We start from the raw sequence: 26,781 nt of genomic DNA, 5'->3' as shown, positions 1-26,781 counted from the left end.
TTGAAACTGCATTACATGCATTTAATTTAGTTTAGTTTAGTTTATTTAGTTTAGAGATACAGCGCGGAAACAGGCCCTTCGTCCCTACCGAGTCCACGCCGACCAGCGATCCCCACACACCCACGCTATCCTACACACACTAGGGCTAAGCTACAATTATGCCAAGCCAATTAAGCTACAAACCTGTACGTCTTTGGAGAACGGGAGGAAACCAGAGATCCCGGAGAAAACACACGCAGGTCACTGTGAGAATGTACAAACTCCATACAGACAAGCACCGTAATCAGGATTGAACCCATGTCTTTGGTGCTGTGAGGCATCAATGCTGCACCACTGTGCTGTTCTTGTCTAACATTGTCGAATAAATAACATCTGGTATTCTCATTATTAAATTGAATTTGTCGTGCGTCTGATTGATCAAAATGCAAATAATTCAAATCTTGCCTTGAGAACACATGCCTTCAATTGGGTAGCAAATCCAAGATCTATTCCGCAGCTTTTGCCATGCATTCCAGGCTTATGTTGCTGCTTTTCAGATGAGATCACGGCTCAGTCAGTGACGATGGCGGATATTAACAGGTTCTAGATTAGTCAGGGCGTCATAGGTTACAGGCAGAAGGCAGGAGAATGGGATTGAGAGGGAAAATTGGTTAGCAATGATCAATTGGCAGAGCGGACTCGATGGGTCGAATGGCCTAACACTGCTCCTCTGTCTCATGGTCCTTTCGTCTAATGGAAAGCTGTTGGCCACTGACGTTGAGCAAAGCTGCCTTCAAAAACATACGGAGCCCTGTGGATTTCCCGTCTTTGTGGCATTAGATGGTGAAGAGTGTCGGTTCAAGGGCATTCCAAGTCGTCCGGCAACTTTCTGATTTAACCAAGCTATTCGCAATCAGAAGAAGAGGGGGGAAACAGCGTTGTGTTGATATGGAAAGGTGCCCATTCGTGTGGGTGGCTGTAGCAAGCCAGTAATTGCTCATTCAAAGACCATCCATGCCAGCCACTCCTACAACTCCCAACGCTACAGCATTTAGTAGTTCACAAGACTGCAAAATCAGTAGTGAACAAGGCATTGGGAGTTGTGTACCACAGAATGTGCATTTCCATTGACAGAGAGGGAGAGAGAGGGAATGCAAGGGTTACTTGAAATTTGCCCAAACAAAATATGAGGTGATGTTCCTCCAGTTTGCGTGTGGCCTCACTCTGACAGTGAAGGAGGCCCAGGACAGAAAGGTCAGTCTGGGAATGGGAGGGGGAGTTAAAATGTTTAGCAATCGGGAGACCCTTCCTTTCTTATCGTTGACCTTTTTTTCCAACCAGCTTCCGGTCAAAACACCCCTCCCTCATGTGTGTAGACCTATTACCTGCCAGGCAGGTCCTCCCTTTCCCCATTTTCCAGCTTTCTTCTCTCCCGCACAACAATCCCACGGTGGCGCAGCGGTAGAGTTGCTGCCTTACAGCGAATGCAGCGCCGGAGACCCGGGTTTGATCCTGACTACAGGTGCTGTCTGTATGGAGTTTGTACGTTCTCCCCGTGACCTGCGTGGGTTTTCTCCGAGATCTTCGATTTCCTCCCATACTCCAAAGACGTACAGGTTTGTAGGTTAATCGGCTTGGTATAAATGTAAATTGTCCTTAGTGGTTGTAGGATAGTGTCAATGTGCAGGGATCACTGGTCGGTGCTGACTCGGTGGGCCGAAGGGCCTGTTTCCGCACTGTATCTCTAAACTAAACTAAACTAAGCTAAACTAAACAATCAGTCTGAAGAAGGGTCTCCTATCCATTCACAAAATGCTGGAGTAACTCAGCAGGTCAGGCAGCATCTCAGGAGAGGAATGGGTGACGTTTCGGGTCGAGACCCTTCTTCAGTCTCCTATCCATGTTCTCCAGGGATGCTGCCTGACTCGCTGAGTTACTCCAGCACTTTGTTTTGCTTCGCAGAATGCCTCCGCTCAGTCCGCCTGTGCCAATGCGATCTCCCGGTCGCCAAACACTTTAACTCCCCCTCCCATTCCCATGCTGACCTTTCTGTCCTGGGCGGCCTCCACTGTCAGAGTGAGGCCCAACGCAAATTGGAACCCTCACGTTATGCTTGGGCAGCTTACAACCCAGTGGTATGAATATTGATTTCTCTAAGTTCTCTAAGTTCAAGTAACCCTTGCTCTCCCTCTCTCTCTCTCTCCATCCCTCCCCACCCTAGTTCTCCAACTAGTTTCACTGTCCTCCTGATTAATTTTACAGTTTGTATGCCTTGTTGTCACTTTCCTCTCAGCCAACAATGACCCATTCTACATTTCCTTTGACCAGCAACTACTGTGATCTGTCATTTTCACACCTTACCCTTCCATATCTCTAGTCTCCCTCTCCCCTGACTCTCAGTCTGAAGAAGGGTCTCGACCCAGAACATCACCCATCCCTTCTCTCCGTAGATGCTACTTGTCCCGCTGAGTTACTCCAGCACGTTGTGTCTATCTACTTTGTGTCTTCCCATCACGGTCTCTCTTTCTTCATCTTTCTTTGGTGTATTAACCAGCATCTGCAGTTCTTTGCTTCTGCTCCGCATTTCAACAAAGTACGTTTGTATCGAGCAATTGTAGCCGAACGCATTAACCTCAACACTTTGTAATCCTCTGAGAGTTTGCAGAGATAGGGAAGGAATTCATAAACACGGAGAATAAATTTGATATTCTGGTTTTATTTGCGAATTTTCCAGCAGATGTGCATCGTTAGTGAAGCTTGGATTTATTACCCGCTATTTATTCGCCATTAAGTAGTTGGTTCAATTAAGAACCAGCGTGGGTCAACAAATTCAGTGGTGATGCGTGAACGGAAGTTGCCCTGGGTTTTATTTAGCCATCAGAGCCCAGGACAGGCTCCATGAGTTGTCTGAGTTGCCAGCAATGGAGCATGCAAAGTGAGTGAAGATTTCAGCAGCTGATAACTGGAGAAGGCAGGGATATACGTGATCGAGGACGACAGGGTCTGAGCTATAGGGAGATGTTGAGTCGGCTGAGATTCTATTCCTTGGAGTGCATGAGCATGAGGGATGATCTTATAGAGGTGTATAAGATCATGAGAGGAATAGGAATAGATCGGGTAGATGCACAGAGTCTCTTGCCCAGAGTAGTGGCGGCGGTGAAACCTTGTGGGTCGATGAGGGTGTGGGGGGGACCACCGTGAGAGGGGACCACCGTGAGAGGGGGAGGGGGAAGAACAATGGAGGACCCGTCATGGGGAACGGCCGTGAAGGGGGGCAAAACAATGGAGGACCCGTCATGGGGGGACTGCCGTGAAGGGGGGGGGCAACAATGGAGGACCCGTCATGGGGGGACTGCCGTGAAGGGGGGAGGGGGGAAAAACAAAGGAGGGGGGCGGCGGGTGTTCTTTGTAACCTTGTCAGAGGTAGTCACAAAATGTTGGAGTAACTCAGCGGGACAGGCAGCATATCTGGAGAGAAGGAATGAGTGACGTTTCCGGTTGAGACCGTTCTTCAGACTGAAGAAGGGTCTCGACCCGAAATGTCACCCATTCCTTCTCTCCAGTGATGCTGCCTCTCCCGTTGAGTTACTCCAACGTTTTGTGTCTACCTTTGATTTAAACCAGCATCTGCAGTTTTCTTTGCTACACATTGTAACTTTGGCAGCGTTGTTTATCATATCATCATATCATATATATACAGCCGGAAACAGGCCTTTTCGGCCCACCAAGTCCGTGCCGCCCAGCGATCCCCGTACATTAACACTATCCTACACCCACTAGGGACAATTTTTACATTTACCCAGCCAATTAACCTACATGCCTGTACGTCTTTGGAGTGTGGGAGGAAACCGAAGATCTCGGAGAAAACCCACGCAGGTCACGGGGAGAACGTACAAACTCCTTACAGTGCAGCACCCGTAGTCAGGATCGAACCTGAGTCTCCGGCGCTGCATTCGCTGTAAAGCAGCAACTCTACCGCTGCGCTACCGTGCCGCCCGGTTTACGTGACAACTATTTGCATTCGTTGGGAATTCAAGCAAAGAATTTCACTGTGCCTTGTCACATGTGACAATAAAGTATTCCATTCTATTCCAGTAGATGAATTAAGGACCAGAGGACATAGGTTTAAGGTTGATGGGGAAAAGATTTAATAGGAACCTGAGGGGTAACCTTTTCACACAAAGGGTGGTGGGTGTGTGGAACAAGCTGCCAGTGGAGGTAGTTGAGGCTGGGACTATCCCAACTTTTAAGAAACAGTTAGAAAGGTGACATGGATTGGACAGGTTTGGAGGGATATGGACCAAACGCAGGCAGGTGGGACTAGTGTAGCTGGGACATTTGGGCAAGTTGGGCCGAGGGGCCTATTTCCACGCTGTATCACTCTATGCCTCTGTGATCACATGTTGGGAAATTAAGAATGGAGCAATATAGGAGATGGAAAACGTGTAACAATACTGCAGCTGCACTGTCCAATGGTGTAATCAGTGCATCTGTCATTTCAGTGGATTTGGATGACATATGTGCATGTCTTGAATAATTTAAAACTACCAACCAAGCCTTAACTGCCTTGAAATTACCTGAGGGTTATCACCGACTCAGTTGATGGTGTGGTAGCCGTCCCGTTCTGTTATAACTCTTTCTGTTGACAGTCACTGTCAAGGCTGACATTGATCACAGGCATTTTGTCCGCCTCTGATGCAAAGCAGCATTCCTATCAGGAGATAAATGTAAGATTGTCCCTGGTGGTGTAGGGTATTGTTAATGTGTGGGGATCGCTGGTCAGTGCGGACTCGGTGGGCCGAAGGGCCTTTTTCCGCACTGTACCTCTAAACTAAACTAAACTAAACAACTGTGTCCCCAGTGAGAAAATAATAAATATTTTCAAATTCAGGATCATGTGGGAATTTGCAAGAACTTTTCAAATGACAATAGACAATAGGTGCAGGAGGAGGCCATTCAGCCCTTCGAGCCAGCACCGCCATTCAATGTGATCATGGCCGATCATTCTCAATCAGTACCCCGTTCCTGCCTTCTCCCCATACCCCCTGACTCCACTATCCTTAAGAGCTCTATCTAGCTCTCTCTTGAATGCATTCAGAGAATTGGCCTCCACTGCCTTCTGAGGCAGAGAATTCCACAGATTCATAACTCTCTGACTGAAAACGTTTTTCCTCATCTCAGTTCTAAATGGCCTACCCCATATTCTTAAACTGTGGCCCCTTGTTCACGGCTGATCTCCGGTTTCCTCCCACACTCCAAAGACGTACAGGTTTGTAGGTTAATTGGCTGGGCAAAAATGTAAAAACAAATTATCATATATATACAGCCGGAAACAGGCCTTTTCGGCCCTCCAAGTCCGTGCCGCCCAGCGATCCCCGCACATTAACACTATCCTACACCCACTAGGGACAATTTTTACATTTACCCAGCCAATTAACCTACATACCTGTACGTCTTTGGAGTGTGGGAGGAAACCGAAGAACTCGGAGAAAACCCACGCAGGGGGAGAACGTACAAACTCCTTACAGTGCAGCACCCGTAGTCAGGATCGAACCTGAGTCTCCGGCGCTGCATTCGCTGTAAAGCAGCAACTCTACCGCTGCGCTACCGTGCCGTCCCTAGTGTGTGTAGGATAGTGATGTGCGGGGATCACTGGGCGGCGCGGACCCGGTGGGCCGAAGAGCCTGTTTCTGCGCTGTATCTCTAAATCTAATTGTAAATTTAAAGTCCGGTAAAGGTCAGCGTGCCAGTCTACCGCGGCACCTCCCTTGTCGCCGGGTTTGATTACCAAGTCGGGGTTGCTGCAGAGTGAGCGGAGGGCTGTACGTTCAGGAGGGGAGAGGTTAGAGTAAGTCAGGGGAGTGGAAAATTTGAGGCGGTTGACCTGAAACGTCACGCTTTCCTTCTCTCCTGAGATGCTGCCTGACCCGCTGAGTTACTCCAGCATTATGTGTCTACCTTTCTTCATGGGCATCCCTTTTTTCTCCAGTGGGGGTGCCACCCACAGCCAACTTCGAGGGCGTGGAAGGTATGACCCACCCTGGTTCCGCTCACCGAGCCCTTTGTCCAAGCCATGAGGTCATAAGTGATAGGAGCAGAACTAGGCCATTCGGCCCATCGAGTCTACTCAGCCATTCAATCACGGCTGATCTATCTGTCCATCCTCGCCCCGTACTCCTGCTTTCTCCCCATAACCCCTGGCATCTGCCCAGCGTCTGCCCCTGTCCCCTTCTCCCTCCATCCCCTTCTCCGATTCCCGGTCCATGGGGTGAGCAGGAGCCGAGCTCAGCGGCCTGCCCTCTCCAAGCGAGCTGGGCCTGTGTTTGGGATACAGCCGCGGCTCACCAGGACGTTGGGCCAAACCCCTGCCAGATAGGACCCGCTTCTGATTAAAACTGCTCATTTATTTCACAAAATGAAAATCATATTAGTCTAATGTGCCTGCAAGTGTAAGGCTAACATTCGCCCCATATGATTGGCACCATATTTTATATTAAATAGGAATTAACATTGCACCATGTGATGTGTACAGAGGGGAAATCTTGTAGAATTTCAGATAGAAATTTATCCTACTCAATTATTCAGTTGTGAAGTGATTTAGTTGAATTAACAAACTAAATGAAGAATATTAAGATTTGTGGTGGATATTTTACATTGGTATGGAACTGTTATTAACTTATTTGCATTGCTCATGGCCTTAATGTTCATATAATAAATCTATAATGTAAACCTAAAATGATTTGCCAAATTTATTTGAGAAAATAAAATTCAATTATGGGTAGCTCATATTTTTGAGGTTTTACTCTATTCATGTTCTTTCTTTAATCTATTTTCAGGCCCCTATTTTAAGCAGGTTCTTCTATAGTTCAGGAATGGGCTTTGCTTTCTTACGATATTAATTTTCCCTGACCCCTAAATATGCTGGTAAAACTAATTTGTATTATTTTCCGTACAAGTGGTACATTTCTATCTCTTTATCCAGAAAATAATGGTGAAAAAATATTTTTATTTTCAACTTTAAGTAAATATATTCACAGCTCCAAACATAACCCTTGGCAGAATAGCTTGTTATTAAATTAACTGTAGAGATATTGATTTTTAAATATAATTTGAGAAAAATGTGCCAGTCCTGAGGTTACTGCTTTCTATGCAAAACAACATCTCCATATAGCTTAGGGGAGTTTGTTTCTCATTGCTTATAATAAACGTGTGCTAGTATTGCCTTTGCCTGCACATTACACTCGTTTGACTCCAGTGGAGTTAACATTGGGAATAGATTGCACCCAGTGCTATAGTTAACGCGAGCACAGGAAAAGCTGTAAAGAAAAAATCAAAGTTTAATTTATTTTTCTACAGCCAACAAATTTCAGATGAGATCAGGGAAAGTTTTTTTTGTTTAGTTTTAGAGATACAGCGCAGAAACAGGCTCTTTCGGCCCACCGGGTCCACGCCGACCAGCGATCCCCGCATATTAACACTATCCTATACCACTAGGGACAATTTTTACATTTACCAAGCAAATTAACCTACATACCTGTACGTCTTTGGAGTGTGGGAGGAAACCAAAGATCTCGGAGAAAACCCACGCAGGTCACGGGGAGAACGTACAAACTCCGTATGAACAGCACCCGTAGTCGGGATCGAACCCGGGTCTCCGGCGCTGCTTTCGATGTAAGTCAACAACCGTGCTGCACTTAATGTCGATGTGAATAGGCATTGCTATATTTCTTTCTCACACTGCATCAGTAATATGAGAAAAATCTCCTAACTGCCACAAAAACTCATCTCAGGTTTGACCTGGAATCAAATACTAATCGCTGGTTTGACTTGGAATCAAATACGAATTTCTAAAGTTAAGAGGGTCTATGGAAATTCTTTATTAAAACTACTAACAGGTACATACGATCTAAACTATAGTTTTCCTGCACCCATTAACCAACTTCGGCTCAACTGGGCCAATAAATGTACAACAATGTAATGCATGTGACCCACACTGGATTCAATGTTAACATGTATGAGAACATTCGTCTGTGGCCATTTAGGAAATAAACTTTCAAACCAAATATTTGGAAGCTATCCAAGACAAATAGATTTTAAAGGGGTTATTAAGCAGTATCATTGCTGGATCGTGACTTTGTTTCTCGAGGGGCTGACTTATTGTAGGAGTTCCTCGAACATCCACTGGAAATTAACTATACATTCATGGGAAATAGAAACAAAGAAAATAGGTGCAGGAGTAGGCCATTCGGCCCTTCGAGCCTGCACCGCCATTCAATATGATCATGGCTGATCATCCAGCTCAGTAACCTGTACCTGGCTTCTCTCCATACCCCCTGATCCCTTTAGCCACAAGGGCCACATTTAACACCCTCTTAAATATAGCCGATGAACTGGCCTCAACTACCTTCTGTGGCAGAGAATTCCACAGACTCACCACTCTCTGTGTGAAGAAATGTTTTCTCATCTCGGTCCTAAAAGACTTCCCCCTTATCCTTAAGCTGTGACCCCTGGTTCTGGACTCCCCCAACACCGGGAACAATCTTCCCGCATCAAATGGAAAGGATTGCTACCACTGCCCTTTGCACATTTTCTGGGGATCTTCTCAAAGATCAAAGAATCTTCTGGTCAGAAAACCAGAACAGAAATAACTGGCGAGGGTTTGCGATCATAAACTATGCGAAGAGGGAGAACGATTTTTACTGAAAGGCACTGTATATGCCACTGGATTCACCAAGGTATAGAAGGCTATACCTTGGGACCCAAAGGGAGTAAAAGATAGACCCAATGGGTGGCTTGGACATAGTAGGCTAAAGGTTGTCCTTCTGCGATGTATGACTCAATGAGTCCATAACAGTGGGAGAGCCTAGGACCAGAGGCCATAGCCACAGAATAAAAGGACATACCTTTAGAAAGGAGACGAGGAGGACATTTTAGTCAGAGGGTGGTGAATCTGTGAATTAATTGCCACAGAGGGCTGTGGAGGCCTAGCCAATGGATATTTTTAACGTGGAGATTGACAGAGTCTTGATTAGTACGGTTGTCAGGGGTTATGGAGAGAAGGCAGGACAATAGGGTTGAGAGGGGAAGAAAGATCAGCCATGATGGAATGGTAATTTAGACTTGATGGGCCAAAATGGCCTCATTCTGCTCCTATAACTTATGAACTTATGACTCCTTGACGATACAGATACCTTCCACTAAGTATCCTCACTCAACAATAATATGAAACTGAGAGTCTGGAAAATAGAAAGCAAAATCTTTTGAATTATACAAACCAGTTATGTTTGTTAGTGCTGATCAATAATGCAGACTTGCACTCATATTGATTCTATTGTTACATTAATTATCACAGGCCGATTACTAAACCGCTGATGGGTAAATTGGGTTTTGTGCCTGCATGTTAGATCTCAAAATGAATTGTTTTGATGAATTGTAATGAATTGTAGTGAAATGTAATGAAATGGCTCAGCGGTAGAGTTGCTGCCTTACAGCGCCGGAGACCCGGGTTTGATTCTGACTACAGGTGCTGTCTGTACGGAATTTGTGCATTGTCTCTGTGACCGCATGGGTTTTCTCCAGTTCCCACATTCCAAAGACGTACAGGTTTGTAGGTTAATTGGCTTCAGTAAAAATTGTAAGTTGTCCCCAGTGTGTTGGATAGTGCTAGAGTACAAGGATCACTGGTCAGCACGGACTCGGTGGACCGAAGGGCCTGTTTCCACGTGGCATCTACAAACTAAACTAAACTATATTTGGGAAGGTGACAGCTTTCCCCCTGTGAGCACAAGGGTGTCATTGACGAACTTAAAGATTGAATTGGTGTTGCACCTGGCCACATCGTCATGTGCTTAAGGGAGATGAGCAGGGGACTGAGCATATAGCTCTGAGAGGCAGCAGTGTTGATGGTCAGGGGGAGGAACTGTTATGACCAATTCTGACCGACTGAGGTCTGTCGTTCAGGAAGTTCAGAGGCCAGTTGCAGATGGAGGTCCCAGGGCCAAGGCCTGCAGGTTTAGGGATGAGCTTACCCAACGTTATAGTGTTGAAAGCAGAGCTGTAATCAATAAATAACATCCTGACATTGTTATTTATTGTGCGAGCCTAAACAGTTTGCTAGAGCAGTTTAACTGCAGGGCTTCGGCAACTGTCTTTAAGTAATGGTGATGAATGTATACTTTACAAGGATTAGCAGAGGACAGTGATCCATTGCAGGAACTCTGGCTGCTCTTTGCCGTCTCTCCAAAAGGCCACTGATGTCTGTGTCAGTACCCAAGTTAAACTGCGATTAGTAATTGAGCTCAAAGTCTACTAGTTCTGTATTTCTGTGTGGACTAAACTTGTCAACCCATTAACCCAAAGACATTGGGATTAATACTCATTCCTGATACATTTAGTAGATATCTTCTGTGTTTTTAAAAGAATGCAACATAATCTAATTGAACTCCATCGAATTCCTTCGACACTTTGGCAGCTTCAGTGCAAGGTGGCTTTTACCTAGATGTAGCTGGAGACAGAACTGGGAACAGGACAGGGTCATGGCAAGCGCTTGATTGTTTAGGACTGAAGTGAGGGGAATGTTTTTAGTTTAGTTTAGTTTAGTTTCTAGATACAGCACGAAAGCAGGCACGTCGGCCCACCGAGTCAACACTGGCCATCGATCCCCGCACATTAACACAATCCTACACGAGGGACAAGTTATTTTTATACCCAGCCAATTTACCTACATACTTGTACGTCTTTGGAGTGTGCGGGGAAAAGCGAAGATCTCGGAGAAAACCCACGCTGGTCGCGGGGAGAACGTACAGACTCTATACGGACAAGCACCTGTGGTCGGGATAGAACCCGGGTCTCCGGTGCTGCAAGCGCTATAAGGCATCAACTCTACCACTGCGCCAACGTGCCGTGCCACCGGGCGCTTGGCACGAACTTGTCCTGGTCCCAGCTCTGGTCTCTCTAATCACGTGATTGTGAACCTTTGAAATTCTTTATCTTAGAAGACTCAATTGGGGATGGATTTTTGCATTTAAAGAAGATCAAGCGATGATGGTGTAAGGGACGACTTGGAATTTAGATTTTGTTTTAGATTTAGAGATACAGCGCAGAAACAGGGCCTCCGGCCCACCGGGTCCGCGCCGCCCAGCGATCCCCGCACACTAACACTATCCTACACACACTAGGGACAATTTTTTTACATTTGCCCAGCCAATTAACCTACAAACCTGTACGTCTTTGGAGTGTGGGAGGAAACCGAACATCTTGGAGAAAACCCACGCAGGTCACGGGGAGAACGTACAAACTCCGTACAGACGGCGCCCGTAGTCAGGATCGAACCTGAGTCTCCAGCGCTGCATTCGCTGTAAGGCAGCAACTCTACCGCTGTGATGCCGTGCCAAGGTACAGAAGATCAGTCATGGTCACATTGAGTGGCCCATCAAGCTTGAGAGACTCCTCAGCCTATTCCTGCCTCTATCTATTAAGACCAGAACATTTATTCTATGGATATATCAATTATATCTGAGATGTTGAAGTTAGAATCCACACATTAATTCGGACTTTGGCCCACCAAGTCCACGCCAACCAGCAATCCCCGTACACTAACACTATCCATTACACTAGTGACAATTTACAACTTTATTTTTCCAAAGACAATTATTCTACAAACCTGTATGTCTTTGGAAAAACCGGAGCTCCCTGAGAAAACCCACGCAGGTCATGGGGAGGACGTACAAACTCCGTACAGACAGCACCTGTAGTCAGGATCGAACCCGGGTCTCTGGCGCGGTAAGGCAGCAACCCTACCACTGCGCCACCGTGCCGCCCTTTTATAATTGAATCAATTATAATTATGTATAACATCATCAGCACTTACTTGTGGACTGAGTTGCGTAACAATAGTTTTTACTGACACACAGCATGTAAGCTCAGACCGTAATATACTCTGCTTTTCAAACCTGGCTCTAATGTTGCCATTCTGTTTGATGTATGTGCTCAGTCTGACTAACAAATAGCTATGGACTGTCCCGATTTGGCATTTGGTCTTCTCAATTATCCAGCACACGGGAACCTCTGAACAACAGTTTCTCCAGAGTTTCTGAGAATCAAAGATTACAGTGGAAATCCTCTTTTGAACAGTGAGATAAATATCAGCCATGATCTGATTGAAGCTTCCTTTGTCCCGCCCCCCTGACATCAGTCTGAAGAAGGGTCTCGACCCTAAACATCACCCATTCCTTCTCTCCTGAGATGCTGCCTGACCTGCTGAGTTACTCCAGCATTTTGTGAATAAAAACCTTCGATTTGTACCAGCATCTGCAGTTATCTTCTTATACATCTGATTGAATGATGGAATAGGCTCAAAGGACGAAGTTAATAGCACTGTGGCACAGCGGTAGAGTTGCTGCCTCACAGCACCAGAGACCCGGGTTGGATCCTGACTACGGATGCTGCCTGTCTGGAGTTTGTACATTCTTCCTGTGACCCGTGGGTTTTCTCCAGATGCTCTGGTTTCCATGCTCCATTGACGTAATGGTTTGTAGGTTAATTGGCTTTGGTAAAATTGTAAAATGTCCCTAGTGAGTAGGATAGTGCTAGTGTACGGGGTGATCGCTGGTCGGTGTGGACTTGGTTACCTGAAGGGCGCTGTATTTCTAAAGTCTAAAGTCTAAAGACAGAATGATCCACACCTGTGTTAATGCGTTCTTTCTCCTCAGGTTCCATACTGTATTATTAATCAAGGAGAACTTGCTAGTTCTGGCATTGCTCTTATGTAATAAGCAATTTTGCTCATCTACAGCATCAACATAATTTAGTTTACTATTTATGGTCACCAACAGAGGTTGGGGCAGTATTAACTTTCAGATCTGTAAAGACTGGAGGCACTAGAAGAGATATAACTCCTGTCTCTGTAAAACTGTTTGAGGTTCATCGGAAGAATAAGCAATTTACTATCAGCGGCCTCTGCCAAGCTTGAGGCCATAGTTACAGTCTATGTTTGTATACTGACAACAGACTCCCAAAACACACATTCTGCACAGACTACTGCCATGATAAGTCATTACTAGACTGAAGAAAAGTTCATAATTCATTGAGCAGAATGAGGCCATTCAGCCTATCCAGTATACTCTGCCATTCAATCATGGCGGATCTATCGTTCCCTCTCAACCCCTCTAAGGGCCTCATGTAATTGGCAGAGAACAAGTTGGTTGAATAGGATTTTTATCTTATGAAAGGCGGCACAGCGATAGAGTTGCTGCCTTACACCGCCAGGGGTACGGGTTCCATCTTGACTGTGAGTAATGTCTATACGGAGTTCGTACGTTCTCCCTGTGATCACAAATACCCGAAGACTTGGCCTCCACAGCTGAGTTCCACAGATTTACCACCACAAAGAGTTAAGTATATGCTGTGGGCTCCCTCGACCGAATACAACATCCTCATCGATGCCTGGAAATTTAGGCAGGTGTCAGAGGTTATGGGGAGAAGGCAGGAGAATGGGGTTTGGACGGAGAGATAGATCAGCCATGGCGGAGTAGACCGGACATGGCGGACCATGGCGCGGATTCAGTATGGTATTGAGAACTTTGAGGTGATTCATTGGGAACACATGGACATCCTTTGAACACATAGACATCCTTTGAACACATAGACATCCTGCCGCACCATCACACCTGTTCTGCCTCATCTGTGGAGGAGTCTGCAGTTCCCACTTTCATCTTATTAGCCTCCATGGAAACCATAAAACCAGAGTGGAATTATGTCATAGATAGACACAAAATGCTGGTGTAACTTAGCGGGTCAGGCAGCAGTTCTGGAGAGAAGGAATAGGTGACGTTTCAGGTCGAGACCCTTCATCAGACTCTTCATCAGAATGATGTTATCCTTCGTTGCATTGGATTGCCCAGTAAGAAGATATAGGCCGTCTAGTTATTTGCACCCAGCTAAAAACTCAACTGTTTATTCCTTGGATTGATTGGTTTTGACAATATTGAAGAGCCCAATATGTTATCATATCATATATATACAGCCGGAAACAGGCCTTTTCGGCCCACCAAGTCCGTGCCGCCCAGTGATCCCCGTACATTAACACTATCCTACACAGACTAGGGACAATTTTTACATTTACCCAGCCAATTAACCTACATACCTGTACGTCTTTGGAGTGTGGGAGGAAACCGAAGATCTCGGAGAAAACCCACGCAGGTCACGGGGAGAACGTACAAACTCCTTACAGTGCAGCACCCGTAGTCAGGATCGAACCTGAGTCTCCGGCGCTGCATTCACTGTAAAGCAGCAACTCTACCGCTGCGCTACCGTGCCTCACAAGTAAGATAATTTGAGAAAGATTTATAAACTGGGTTTCTGTCGTTACTTTTAAAGAATAGATTGTGTCTTATTCTCTGAAAAATCAAAATCTGAAAATTCAAACAAGAACAAAAAAATTGCCAGAGGAAAGAATCAGGTCAGCATCATCAAGAGAGAACTAACAGGTCAGGTCAAATCAGCTTTCATTTAAAGATTAGACAGGTGTAGGTCTAGAACAGTGTCATCACAGTGGTGCAGCGGAAGAGTTTCTGCCTTACAGCACTAGACACCTGACCACAGGTGGTACCTGTGCTGAGTTTATATGTTCTCTCTGTGATTGCATGAGAACACTGTTCTCCAGGTGCCACCAGTTTCCTCCCACACTCCAAAGACTCCCAGGCTTGTAGGTTAATTGGCTTCTGTAAATTGGAAAATTGTCCCCAGAGTGCAGGATAGTGCTGTGTGATCGCGGACACGGTGAGCTGAAGGTCCTGTTTCCACGCTGCATCTCTAACTCAGAGAAAAGGTGAATTGAAGAAAGGAAAGAAGAAATTGAAAAGTTGGTTTTGGTATGGAGGGTGGGAATAAGTAAATGGCAAAAAAAGGGCTGAAATTGCAAGGTTGATCTTTGGAGCTATTGTATTTAATTTTGTGCCATGATTCTTATGTTTGATGACCACCTGAGGATTTAAGGAGTTGATATCCTCCCCATTGATGAATGGCCCAAGGTTATTCATTTGACTTTGTATAGGCACAGCATCACACCCAATGGCTGCCAGCACAGGTAGTCAACAATGCTGGCAAATCCACTTACTTCTTACCGAAATTAAAATCAACCAAGTTGTTCCTCTTTGCTAACCGAGCCTGGCTGATCCTGCTAATGCAAACTAGACTAGTTAGTAAACTAAACAAAAAATATAGAAATAAGGAACTGCAGATACTGGGGTTTACAAAAAAAGGACACAAAGTGCTGGAGTAACTCAGCGGGTCAGGCAGCATCTCTGGAGAAAATGGAGGTGACATTTCGGGTCGCCGAAATGTCAATTTCAGTCTGAAGAAGGGTCCCGACCCCAAACTGCACCTATCCATGTTCTCCAGTTACGATGCACGAACCCTCTGAGTCACTCCAGCACTTTGTGTCCTTTTGGTTATACAAAAAATGTGGCAGACATCTGTAATGGGAATGAGCAGAAAGTTGAGATTTACTGTGAACTTCACGTGCACCGAGAAGGCAATCCAGGTCTGAGGGCATGGGCAGAGTTATCATGTTGATTTTCATATTACACTCCCATTCCAGTGAGGAACAGCATCTCATATTTCGCTTGGGCAGCTTACAGCCCAGTGGTATGAATATTGATTTCTCTCACTTCAGGTAGCCCCTGTATTCCCTCTCTCTCTATCCCTCCCCTGCCCAAGTCGCACTAGTTTCTCATTTTCACCCTACAAACAAGGTTTCAGTATAGGAGTAAAGAGGCTCTTCTGTAGTTGTATAGGGCCCTGGTCTGTTTCCTTTATCATCGTTACATTTTTGCATATCTTTCATTCATTGTTCTTTACCTCTCCACAACCCCGTCTATATCCCTCGTTTCCCTTATCCCTAACCAGTCTGAAGAAGGGTCTCGACCCGAAACGTCACCCATTCCTTTTCTCCAGAGATGCTGCATGTCCCACTGAGTTACTCCAGCTTTTGTGTCTATCGTAAAGACGTTGTCCAATAGAGAAGTCTAAGTACAATGTGGTGTTTGATGTCTTTGCTGAAGGGTATTTCTGTGCCTTCTGCCCTGTCATCACGTTCTCAGTTCATAAGTTCTAGGAGCAGTATTAGGCCATTCGACCCATCAAGTCTACTCCACCATTCAATCATGGCTGATCTATCTTTCCCTCGCAACCCCATTCTCCTGCCTTCTCCCCATCACTCCTGACACCTATTCTATTCAATTGCAGTCATGGTGTGCTGTCCAGTTTATGTGCTTTGGGGTGATCAGTCTCATTAGGCAAACAACTGGTGCAGGATATATCGAGTACACTGACGAAGCCAGCAACCAGAATTGTGCGGCCCAATTTGGCAACTGGTGACATTGCCCCACAATCCCATGTACAGTCGAAACTAATTGCGTACCGTATCATTTCATCTTAAATGTTAAAATGAACATCAGCTATGAGCCAAATGCGTTACTATTCGTGAAACGCCCGTGAATGACAGTAATGGATTGTAAGTGGTATACGATTAAATATGATAATAACACATTTGGCACGAATGCATACACTTTGAAGAGTTTTTATCTGTTGTGAAGGTGGAGCAGGTCGGAGCATAATCATCTCAACCATCACCGAAGTGGAACAGATCTAACCGTTCTAAAGAAACGGACTATGATCCTCTTGAGAAGAGCGAATTGATAAAATTGAGGTCAATACAAATGTGAAATATTGGAGAATTACCAGGAGCGTCAGCCTCTATGATTTATATTTACCTTTTATATTTACTTTAGGTTTTTACCAGATATGGAAAGTGCTACATGTTTAACTCAGGAAGCGATGACAAGCCTCTGCTGACCACTGTGCAAGGCGGTACCGGCAATGGACTTGAGATTATGTTGGACATTCAGCAAGATGACTACCTACCAGTGTGGGGTGAAGCAGGTAAGGTCAATCTCCTCTTATTAAAACCAAATCGCAAATCCAGAGCAACATAAACTGCCTTAAAAAAAATGTTTGGATTAATGTTAATATAATGCCTAAAACAAAATCAATATTTTTATCGTCTGCTTATCTGTCACCGAGATCATTAGCAGACACATTTGTTTTATTGTTATTGCGTTACTTGGAGATGGGCCCAGAATTCTGTTTGAAACGCAACTGCGATTGTTCCATTTCTGAGTAATTTACAGAGGTGCCTCAGCATTTTCCGCAGTTATTATCCATAATTCACGTCTGGAAGATGTTCGAGGTTCTTATTTTCCAGATGAGAATAACAACCCACTCTCCTTGTACTTCAGTGTGAATCTAAGATAAAACGTGGATGCAGCATGTGTAACAATGTGATTTTTCTTGAGGTGACATTTATGTGCCTCATAAATTCAGGAACATTAGCACTAAGTGTTGAGTTACAACACTGATTAACCTACTGGCTCTGGGGTGCTGGAGGAATCAGAAATCTACCCAGTCAAGACAGAATGTGCAGACTTGCAGAATGTGCCTGCGTGAAAGAGACTTTGTTCCGGCTTTTATAAAAACCACATCCTTAGTCTAACCATTCAGGATGGCCTGATGTTTTAACACCACATATTGCATGGGAGGAGGCAATTGTTGAAAAGCCTCTGTTGAAGGGGAGTAAAGGTGTGGAATGGTGCTGCTGAGATACCGTCCATGCACTGCAATGGAGAACTAAACAGTGGATTTAACTGTGTTGCATGAAGTTCACATTGTACCCACAGAAAGAGTTATCACATCAGCCAGAGAGTGCTGACCTCCCCGTCAGGTGTAGACACTGTGATCCTGCCGCCAGCTGGTTGGTTACTGGGCAAGATGTACTCTGACATCATCTCAGGCACTTTTCACCGAGGAAATATCAACAGCACAGTAGAGTGGCACGAGGGCTGGCACTGCTGTCACATAGCGCCAGGGACATAAATTGGATCTTGCCATTGGAGGGTGTGTATGTGTGTGTGTGTGTTTATGTGTGTGTGTATGTGCTTATGTTTGTGTTTGTGTGTGTGTGTGTGTGTGTGTTTATGTGTGTGTGTGTGTTTGTGTGTGTGTGTGTGTGTGTTTATGTGTGTGTGTGTGTGTGTTTATGTGTGTGTGTGTGTGTGTGTGTGTGTGTGTGCGTGTGTGTGTGCGTGTGTGTTTGTGTGTGTGTGTGTGCGTGTTTATGTGTGTGTGTGTTTGTGTGTGTGTGTGTGTGTGCGTGTGTGTGTGTGTGTGTGTTTGTGTGTGTGTGTGTGCGTGTTTATGTGTGTGTGTGTTTGTGTGTGTGTGTGTGTGTGTGTTTGTGTGTGTGTGTTAAATCAAATTCTTTACCTTCAGTCTGAATAATCACACGTGATACTGGATTAGCACATCAGATTTATTCCACCATGGGGTTCTTCCCGAGAAGATCTCCAGACACAACACTAGTGTCTGAAGAGACCTCAACTCAGGGCAGGGGAAGAACAACTTCTCCACGATTGTTTACTTTTTTATACAGAAAAAGAGAGGTGTGACAAAAAGAAATCAAGGACCAATTACACATCTAATACAATGACCAATTACACATCTAATACAATTACCATGGTTACAGAGAAGACAAAATCATTGATACAGGTCACATGCTCAAAAACCAAACCATTAATATAAGTCACATGTATTTAGAGAAACGCATCAATTTACCTAGCGTGGATTCAAACTTTTCCTACTTTCACACGCACCCAAATAAGGAGTTGCTAATAAGAAAGAAACTTTCTTATCTCTATAGACGAGCAATCTCGCAGCTGCATGACCTTGCTTTACTGTTTCAATACACAGTACTCGCAGTCAGACAGAGTGGGAGAGGACAATAGCCCATCTCTTCTGTACACTCCTTATCACTCGTAAAGGGACAAACACATTCTGTTCCCAAGGATAACATTTCTGCCACAAGCATCCATCTTACTGCTTTCCACTAAAATAAGCATCCATTTTATATTAGCTAAAACAACAAAAGAAACCATCTTTACTACAACAAAATATAATATCTCTAATTGACTATACCAGCTAATAGCATAGATTCTCATGTGTGTGTGTTTATGTGTGTGTGTGTGTGTGTGTGTTTGTGTGTGTGTGTGTTTATGTGTGTGTGTGTGTTTATGTGTGTGTGCGATTGTATGTGTGTGTGTGTGTGTGTGTTTGTGTGTGTGTGTTTATGTGTGTGTGCGATTGTATGTGTGTGTGTGTGTGTGTGTGTGGGTTTGTTTGTGTGTGTAGTGGCCAGCTTTAGTTCTTCCACATAAAGCCCCAAAGCTTACCGTTTGATGAAGGAGTGGGAGTGGTGGTTCTTAACTCGAATAAATAACAACAGAGAGATCTTCACGACGTTGCAATTAGTTAGTCGTTTATTTTAAGTTGCAATAAATACATATTGACATATCTCTTGTCATTAACTTGTTTGTTTCTACTAAAAACTTAGTTTCTCACCGACACTCCTTCGTATCATGTTACTTGCCAAAATCTTATTATCTTAGCAGGCTTGACTTGTATGACCACTAAGACCTTATTATCTTGGCAGCCTCTGGTGTCACACTGAAGCTTTACGTCAGTGCCGAGCAAGTTATACTCATAACTAGACCCCTCCCATGGATCCTGCCAGTCCATATATGTAAGCATAGTATTAACCTCTTAGTGTCCAAAAATACAGCAGGATACAAAGTAATATAAGGTAGACACAAAATGCTGGAGTAACTCAGCGGGTCAGGCAGCATTTCAGGAGAGAAGGAATGGGTGACGTTTCGCATCTAGACCCTTCTTCAGACTGACTCCATGTCCCATCAGTCTGAAGAAGGGTCTCGACCCGAAACATCACCCATTCCTTCCCTCCTGAGATGCTGCCTGGCCCGCTGAGTTACTCCAGCATTTTGTGTCTACCTTCGATTTAAACAAGCATCCGCAGTTAATTTCCTACATAAGTAATATAATAATATGCAAAATAACTAATAAACGCAAAATGTGTGTGTGTGTGTGTGTGTTTTTTTGTTTTTGTTTTTTTGTTTTTTTTAGTTTAGAGATAGAGCATGGAAACAGCCCATTGGCAAGTCCATGTTGACCAGCGATCCCCGCACACGGATCTCTAAACTAAACCAAAACTAAACACTATCTGCACACACTAAGGACAATTTATAGATTTACAAACCTCTAGGTCTTTGGAGTGTGGGAGGAAAGCCGGGATCCCAGGGGGAAAACCCACGCAGGTTTCGGGGGGAACGTACAAACTCCATACAGACAGCACCCGTAGTCAGGATCGTTGTAAGGCACCAACTCTACCGCTGCGCCACAGTGCGGCCCAAGTTGTCAAGAGAAATTGAGTACATTTGTTAAGATGGAGTGAATTAATTTTCCAACATAGGAAAATGAAAACAGTTGCCACATTCCGCCAGATTTCATATTACCTGCGTGAATACCCAATCATTTCACAAAAGGAAATGCATCAAGAAGCTGCCTTGCAAAGCTGGGTGTCCGATTCACATTTTCTCCTCGATATCAGATTTCTTAAAATAGAGAGACATCTTATTCATTTAGTAGCAGAATCTTCAATGAGATTCATTGGTGCTTTTAATTAGAAATGAGAAATGGAGAGAGTGCATCTTAATAGAGTGCATTCCCTTCATCCCGATATTACAAAAAGAAATGGGAATTAATGAAAAGTGTTCTTAATTGTATTGAAGCTTTTGAACGTAGTAATAGGGCCCAGAATCTTTACATGAGAATGAAAGGTAACAATCATCAATAATATCTTCTTAACCTATTTATTATAGAAAGGACAGAGTTCAGCAATACTGCATCTGATTGCTACAGCAGAGTGATTTTCTGAGTACTACTGCATTAACCATTTTATAGTTCACTTGTGTAGATACACTCTGATCAAATACTTCATTCTTTTTGGACCACTAACCAAGTTGTCAGCAACCATTGAACTTACAGCCATAAGTCATCTATTACTTCATGGTGCAGCGATAGAGTTGCTGCCTTACAGCGCCAGGGATCCGGGATCAATCCTGACTACGGGTGCTGGTCTGTACGGGGTTTGTACGTTCTCCCCGTGACCTGCATGGGTTTTCTCCGCGATCACCGGTTTCCTCCCGCACTCCAAAGATGCACAGAGTTTGTAGGCTAATTGGCTTGGTATAATTGTAAATTGTCCCTCGTGTGTGTGTGTGTGTGTAAGATAGTGTTAGTGTGCGGGGATCGCATGTCGGCGTGGATTCGGTGGGCCGAAGGGCCTGTTTCCACACTGTATATCTCTAAACTAAACTAAACTAAAACTAACCCAAATGTTGAGCAGACAGATAGACCAGGGAGCTTAATCCAGGCCAAAACAAACACAGTGAATGGTTGGGCCCTGGGGAGTAGTGAAAGAGAGACCTAAAAGTACATAGTTCCCTGAAAGTGGCACAACATTACTACTGGGCCTGGACCAGAGACAGTAAGCCTTCTTGCTAAGGACTTTGAACATTCATTATCCCTCCCAATACCCTCTCCCTTGTTTAATGTTTCCACACATTAAAACAGAGTGCTATTTTAACACCTGAGCATTACTTACATGTCAGCTTCTTATCAATCACTGTAATGTTTACTCGTTCAATCAAGGGAATGGCAAATAACAGTCTAGTTTAGTTTGGAGATCCAGTGTGAAAACAGGCCCTTTGGTCCACCGAGTCTGTGCTGACCAGCGATCCCTGCACGTTAACATTATTCTACACACACTAGGGACAATTTTACACTTATACCAAGTAGACAAACCCAAGCCAATTAACCAACAAACCTGTACGTCTTTGGAGTGTGGGAGGAAACCGAAGTTCTTGGAGAAAACCCACGCGGTCACGGGGAGAACGTACAAACTCCGTACAGACAGCACCTGTAGTTGGGATCGAGCCCGCATCTCCGGCGCTGTTAGGCAGCAATTCAACCGCTGCGCCACCGCGCCGCCCTGTGACTGACAGATCATGTAAAGGAAAATGGCGAGGGGCAGCTATAGAAGAAAACTTCTGCAGAAAAACGTTAGAGGAAGGAGACATCTCAAAAAAGGAAGAGAAACAAAGAGAAATGTCAAAGAACCAAAGCCAGAGCTCATCACAAATACATCAGTGGAGATGATGTTTGATCAACGACAGACACCAGCTAGATGTGAAGATGATGATAGCTTTCAGTTTACCATAAGCAAATCTGTGGGGGATGCACTGTATCCTGACAGATTTACTTACATAAATTAAGATTGTTTCATACAGTGCATTGTTCCTATCAAACATCAATCAATTCTTATCGTACTTTAATTGCAAAACTCAGGGCATGGTGAGCAACTCTTCGACAGAACAATTGAAGAAGGGACTGAAATATTGTCGGTCTATTTCCTACACAAACAGCTCAACAAATGACCTGTTGAGTTCCTCCAGCACTTTGTGTTCTGCTCAAGATTCCAATATCTGCAGTTCCTTATGTCACCACTTTCAGAGACCAAATGTGACACACTTAAAATCCTTTGTCCTATATCCCCAACCTCAGTCTAGATATCGGAAAAACCCCCAAATTTTATATTTAATGAAATTTGTCTTGTCATACAGGCCCTTCTGCCCACCGAGTCTGCGCCGACCAGCAATCCCTGTACACTAGCACCATCCTACACATTCGGCATAACTTTTACCGAAGCCAATTAACCTACAAACCTATACGTCTGTGGGAAGAAACCAGAGCACCCGGAAAAATACCCACATGGTCAAGGTGAGAAGGTACAAACTATGTATAGGTGGTACACAGTCAGGATCGAACCTGGGTCTCTGGCGCTGTGAGGCAGCAACTCCACCACTGTGCCACTCATAAATCTATGGGTTATCTATGAATACCGTGTTTGTAGACCAGTTATGCTGCTATAAGTAAGAATGTCATTGTTCCATCTTTCGGTACACATGACACGGGCGGCACGGTGGCGCAGCGGTAGAGTTGCTGCCTTACAGTGCTTGCAGCGCCAGAGACCCGGGTTCAATCCCGACTACGGGTGCTGTCCGTACGCAGTTTGTACGTTCACCCCGTGACTGCGTGGGTTTTCTCCGAGATCTTCAGTTTCCTCCCACACTCCAAAGACGTACAGGTATGCAGGTTAAGTGGCTTGGTGTATGTGTAAATTGTCCCTAGTGTGTGCAGGATAATGTTAATGTGCGGGGATCGCTGGTCGGAGTGGACTCGGTGCGCCAAAGGGCCTGTTTCCGCGCTGTACCTCTAAACTAAACTAAACAATATGTTCACTATTGACTGTTAAAATCTTAATAACTCCATGACAGTATTGTACAACAATACTCCAGGCTATATGGTTTTACCGATTCAGTCCCAGAAAAAACATTCACAAAGCCACACCACATCCAATACCCTGAAAAGAAATATTGCTATCACCACCATATGATGACTGCAGCATGTCTTTATACGTACATAGAACATGCCATTTTATTTTTGCTTCGTACACAATGATATTGTTCACAGACTCGGGCTGTGAGCTGAGAGTCTGCTGCAAGTGCAAATAGCTTCATAAGTTCATAAGTGATAGGAGCAGAATTCGGCCATTCGGCCCACCAAGTCTACACCATTTAATCAAGGCTGGTCTATCTCTCCTAACCGCATTCTCCTGCCTTCTCCCCATAACCCCTGATGTCCGTACTAATCAAGAATCTATCTATCTCTGCCTTAAATATATACATTGACGGCCTCCACAGCCTTCTGTGGCAATGAATTCCACAGATTCCCCACACTCTGACTAAAGAGATTCCTCCTCACCTCCTTCCTAAAGGATCGTCCTTGAATTCTGAGGCTATGATCTCTGGTCCTAGACTCTCCCATTAGTGGAAACATGCTCTCCACATCCACTCTATTCAGGCCTTTCACTATTCGGTAAGATTCTATGAGGTTCCCCTCATCCTTCCAAACTCCAGCGAGTACAGGCCCAGTGCCGCCAAATGATCATCATATGTTAAACCTATGGTATTTATTCACAAAATGCTGAAGTAACTCAGCAGGTCAGGCAGCATCTCAGGAGAGAAGGAATGGGCGACATTTTGTGAATAAATACCTTCGATTTGTACCAGCATCTGCAGTTATTTTCTTATATCATATATTAACCCACTCATTCCTGGGATCATTCTCGTAAACCTCTGCACGACCCTCTCCAGAGTTTGTGTGCTGTCTAAAAGTAAACAACTTCCTCTGGATAGTTGAAGCAAAGAACTGCAGATGCTGGTTTTATACCAAAGCTAGACACAAAGTGTTGGAGTAACCCAACGGGTCAGGCAGCATCGCTGGAGAAAAAGGATGGGTAACTTTTCGTGTGGTGGCCCTTCTTCAGTGAAGGTGACATTTGATCAATGACAGTTGCATGCCACATGTGAAGATGATGATATCTTTCAGTTTACCAAAAGCAAATCTGTGGGAGATGCACTCTATCCCTTCTTCAGAAGAAGGATCCTGACCTGAAACGTCACCGTCCTTTTTCTCCAGAGATGCTGCCTGACCCGCTGAGTTACTCCAGCACTCTGTGTCTTCCTTTCTCTAGCTATATGTGCTGTTTCACATTCCATTCATGAATATATTTCAATGCTAAAGCCCGGCTTTTGGTAATATGAAAAACAAACAATGTTGACAATACTCCAGCAACATTTATGGAGGTAGAGAAAGATTCAGGTCAATGGCCATTCATTAAAAGGTCATTCATTTACTCTTTCCACAGATACTGCTCGACCTGCTGTGTATTTCCAGCATTTTCAGCTCGATTTCATATTTTCAGCATCTACAAATTTTGTATTCGAGCTGCATAATTTAAATATGTATAGGAAGGAACGGCAGCACACAATCTATTTATACTTTGAGTGTTTACGACTTGCTGTAGACCATCAGCTCCCAGCCCGAGTCTGTGAACAGTATCATTGTGTACGAAGCAACAATAAAACAGCATGCTCTACGTATACAGATATGCTGCTGTCATAGAGTGGTGATAGCAATATATTTGTTCATCGAAGATAGGCACAAAAAGCTGGAGTAACTCAGTGGGACAGGCAGCATCTCTGGAGAGAAGGAATGGTTGTGAAAGAAGGGTCTCAACCCGAAACATCGCCCATTCCTTCTCTCTGCAGGTGCTGCTTGTCCCACTGAGTTACTTTAACTTTTGCATTGGGTAAAGTGCAATTTCCCAGCATGTCATCCTTCATTGACTAAAGGCACATTGTATGGTAATGTTAAAACCTTGCTGTTCCCCTTTGGAAATCTTACGATAGAATTATTGCAGCAGCATGGATTCCTAGGCTATGATTCTGCAAACAAACCTGACATACTTGGTTTAGGTTTAAGTTTATTATTTTCTCATGTCGCGAGGTAGAGTGAAAAGCTTTGTTTTACATGCTATCCAGCCAAATCATATAATACTATACATAAATACAATCAAGCCAAACTCAAATGTAATATGTGGAGTCAAGGGAAGGATAGAATATAGTTCTCAGCGTTGTGGTGCATCAGTTCCAGAGACAAAGTCCAATGCCCACAATGTCATAGAGCCTGAATAGAGTGGTTGTGGAGAGGATGTTTCCACAAGTCGGAGAGTCTAGGACCAGAGTTCATAGCCTCAGAATAAAAGGATGTTCCTTTAGGAAGGAGATGAGCAGGGATCTCTTTAGTCAGAGGGTGGTGAATCCGTGGAATTCATTGCCGCAGAAGGCTATGGAGGCCGTCTATGGATATTTTCAAGGCGGAGATAGGATAGATTCTATATTAGTATGGGTTTCAGGGGGTTATGGGGAGAAAGCAGGAGAATAGGGTTAGGAGGGAGCGATAGACCAACCATGATTGAATGGCAGAGTAGACTTGATGGGCCAAATGATCTAATTCTGTTCCTGTCACGTCTGAACTTACGAACGTATGAGAGGAGAATCAGACTGTCCTCGGTCTGAGAAAATCCATGTACTTTCAAATGTTGCCCTTGTACTTCTATGTTAATAAATAATGGATCAATGATGTATTAACATGGAACCTTACAGCACAGGGACAGGCTCTTTAGCACGCAATGTGTTGGAAAACTGTAGCAATTAAACAAATCACTTTTATTTTCTGTGAGGTGCAACTGATGTCATTTGCCTTGGCGTGGTGCAAAACAGTATGACACTGATGTTGTGTGAGCGCTCAAGAATCTACGTCCTGTTCTCTTGCTTTCGTCTCCGAAGCGTATCCCTGCTCTCTGCATTGAACAGAACCAGCTGAAGGAGTTCCATTTCATTACCTGCTCCCGTCAGTCCTAAGTGCTTTTTCAGGTCAGTTCAGAAGAGAATGAGCAGAATTCAGCAGCCTAATTCAATCAGTTGCCAAAACAAGTGCACATTTTGCTGCAGTCTTTATTTTAGTCATTTTCAAATTGATTCGACTGGGCAGAGCAGAAAATGCAATATTGGCAGCACTTAGTGGGCAGATGGCTTGGCCATAAACTCTCCATCAGACCATCATAGCAGTCAAATGGGATGATCAGAAATAATAAAGGACACTGGAGTAGCTCAACGGGTCTGGAGAACATGGATAGGCAATGTTTCAGGCTGGGACCCTTCTTCAGACCAACTAGTTGTTTTTGGAGGTGCAGCAAGGGAACAGGCCTTCTGGCCCACCCTGTTCACGCTGACCATTGCTCACCTATTCACACCAATTCTATGTTCTCCCACTTTCACATCCATTCCCTACGCGCCAGTGGAAATTTAGAGAAGCCATTTAATCTACAAACTCTGACGAATTTGAAACTCTGAAGGTTCTTTGAAGAAC

The 26,781-nt window shown here is 44.4% G+C and overlaps 1 protein-coding gene across 2 annotated transcripts in view; it reads left to right on the top strand.

Moving 5' to 3' along the window:
* LOC144607775 (acid-sensing ion channel 2-like) overlaps nucleotides 1–26,781 on the top strand; it is a 1,151,036-nt gene that overhangs the window by 986,521 nt on the left and 137,734 nt on the right. For both annotated transcript variants that reach the window (XM_078424836.1, XM_078424835.1), the window contains exon 2: nucleotides 16,770–16,920. In XM_078424836.1, the coding sequence (XP_078280962.1) occupies nucleotides 16,770–16,920 (151 nt within the window). The remainder of the gene's footprint in view (nucleotides 1–16,769; nucleotides 16,921–26,781) is intronic.

Source organism: Rhinoraja longicauda, chromosome 29 (assembly GCF_053455715.1).
Source record: "Rhinoraja longicauda isolate Sanriku21f chromosome 29, sRhiLon1.1, whole genome shotgun sequence".
NCBI classification, from domain to species: domain Eukaryota; kingdom Metazoa; phylum Chordata; class Chondrichthyes; order Rajiformes; family Arhynchobatidae; genus Rhinoraja; species Rhinoraja longicauda.
The sequence above is the reverse complement of the archived record's forward strand: the minus strand, read 5'-3'. Positions and strand labels throughout refer to the sequence as shown.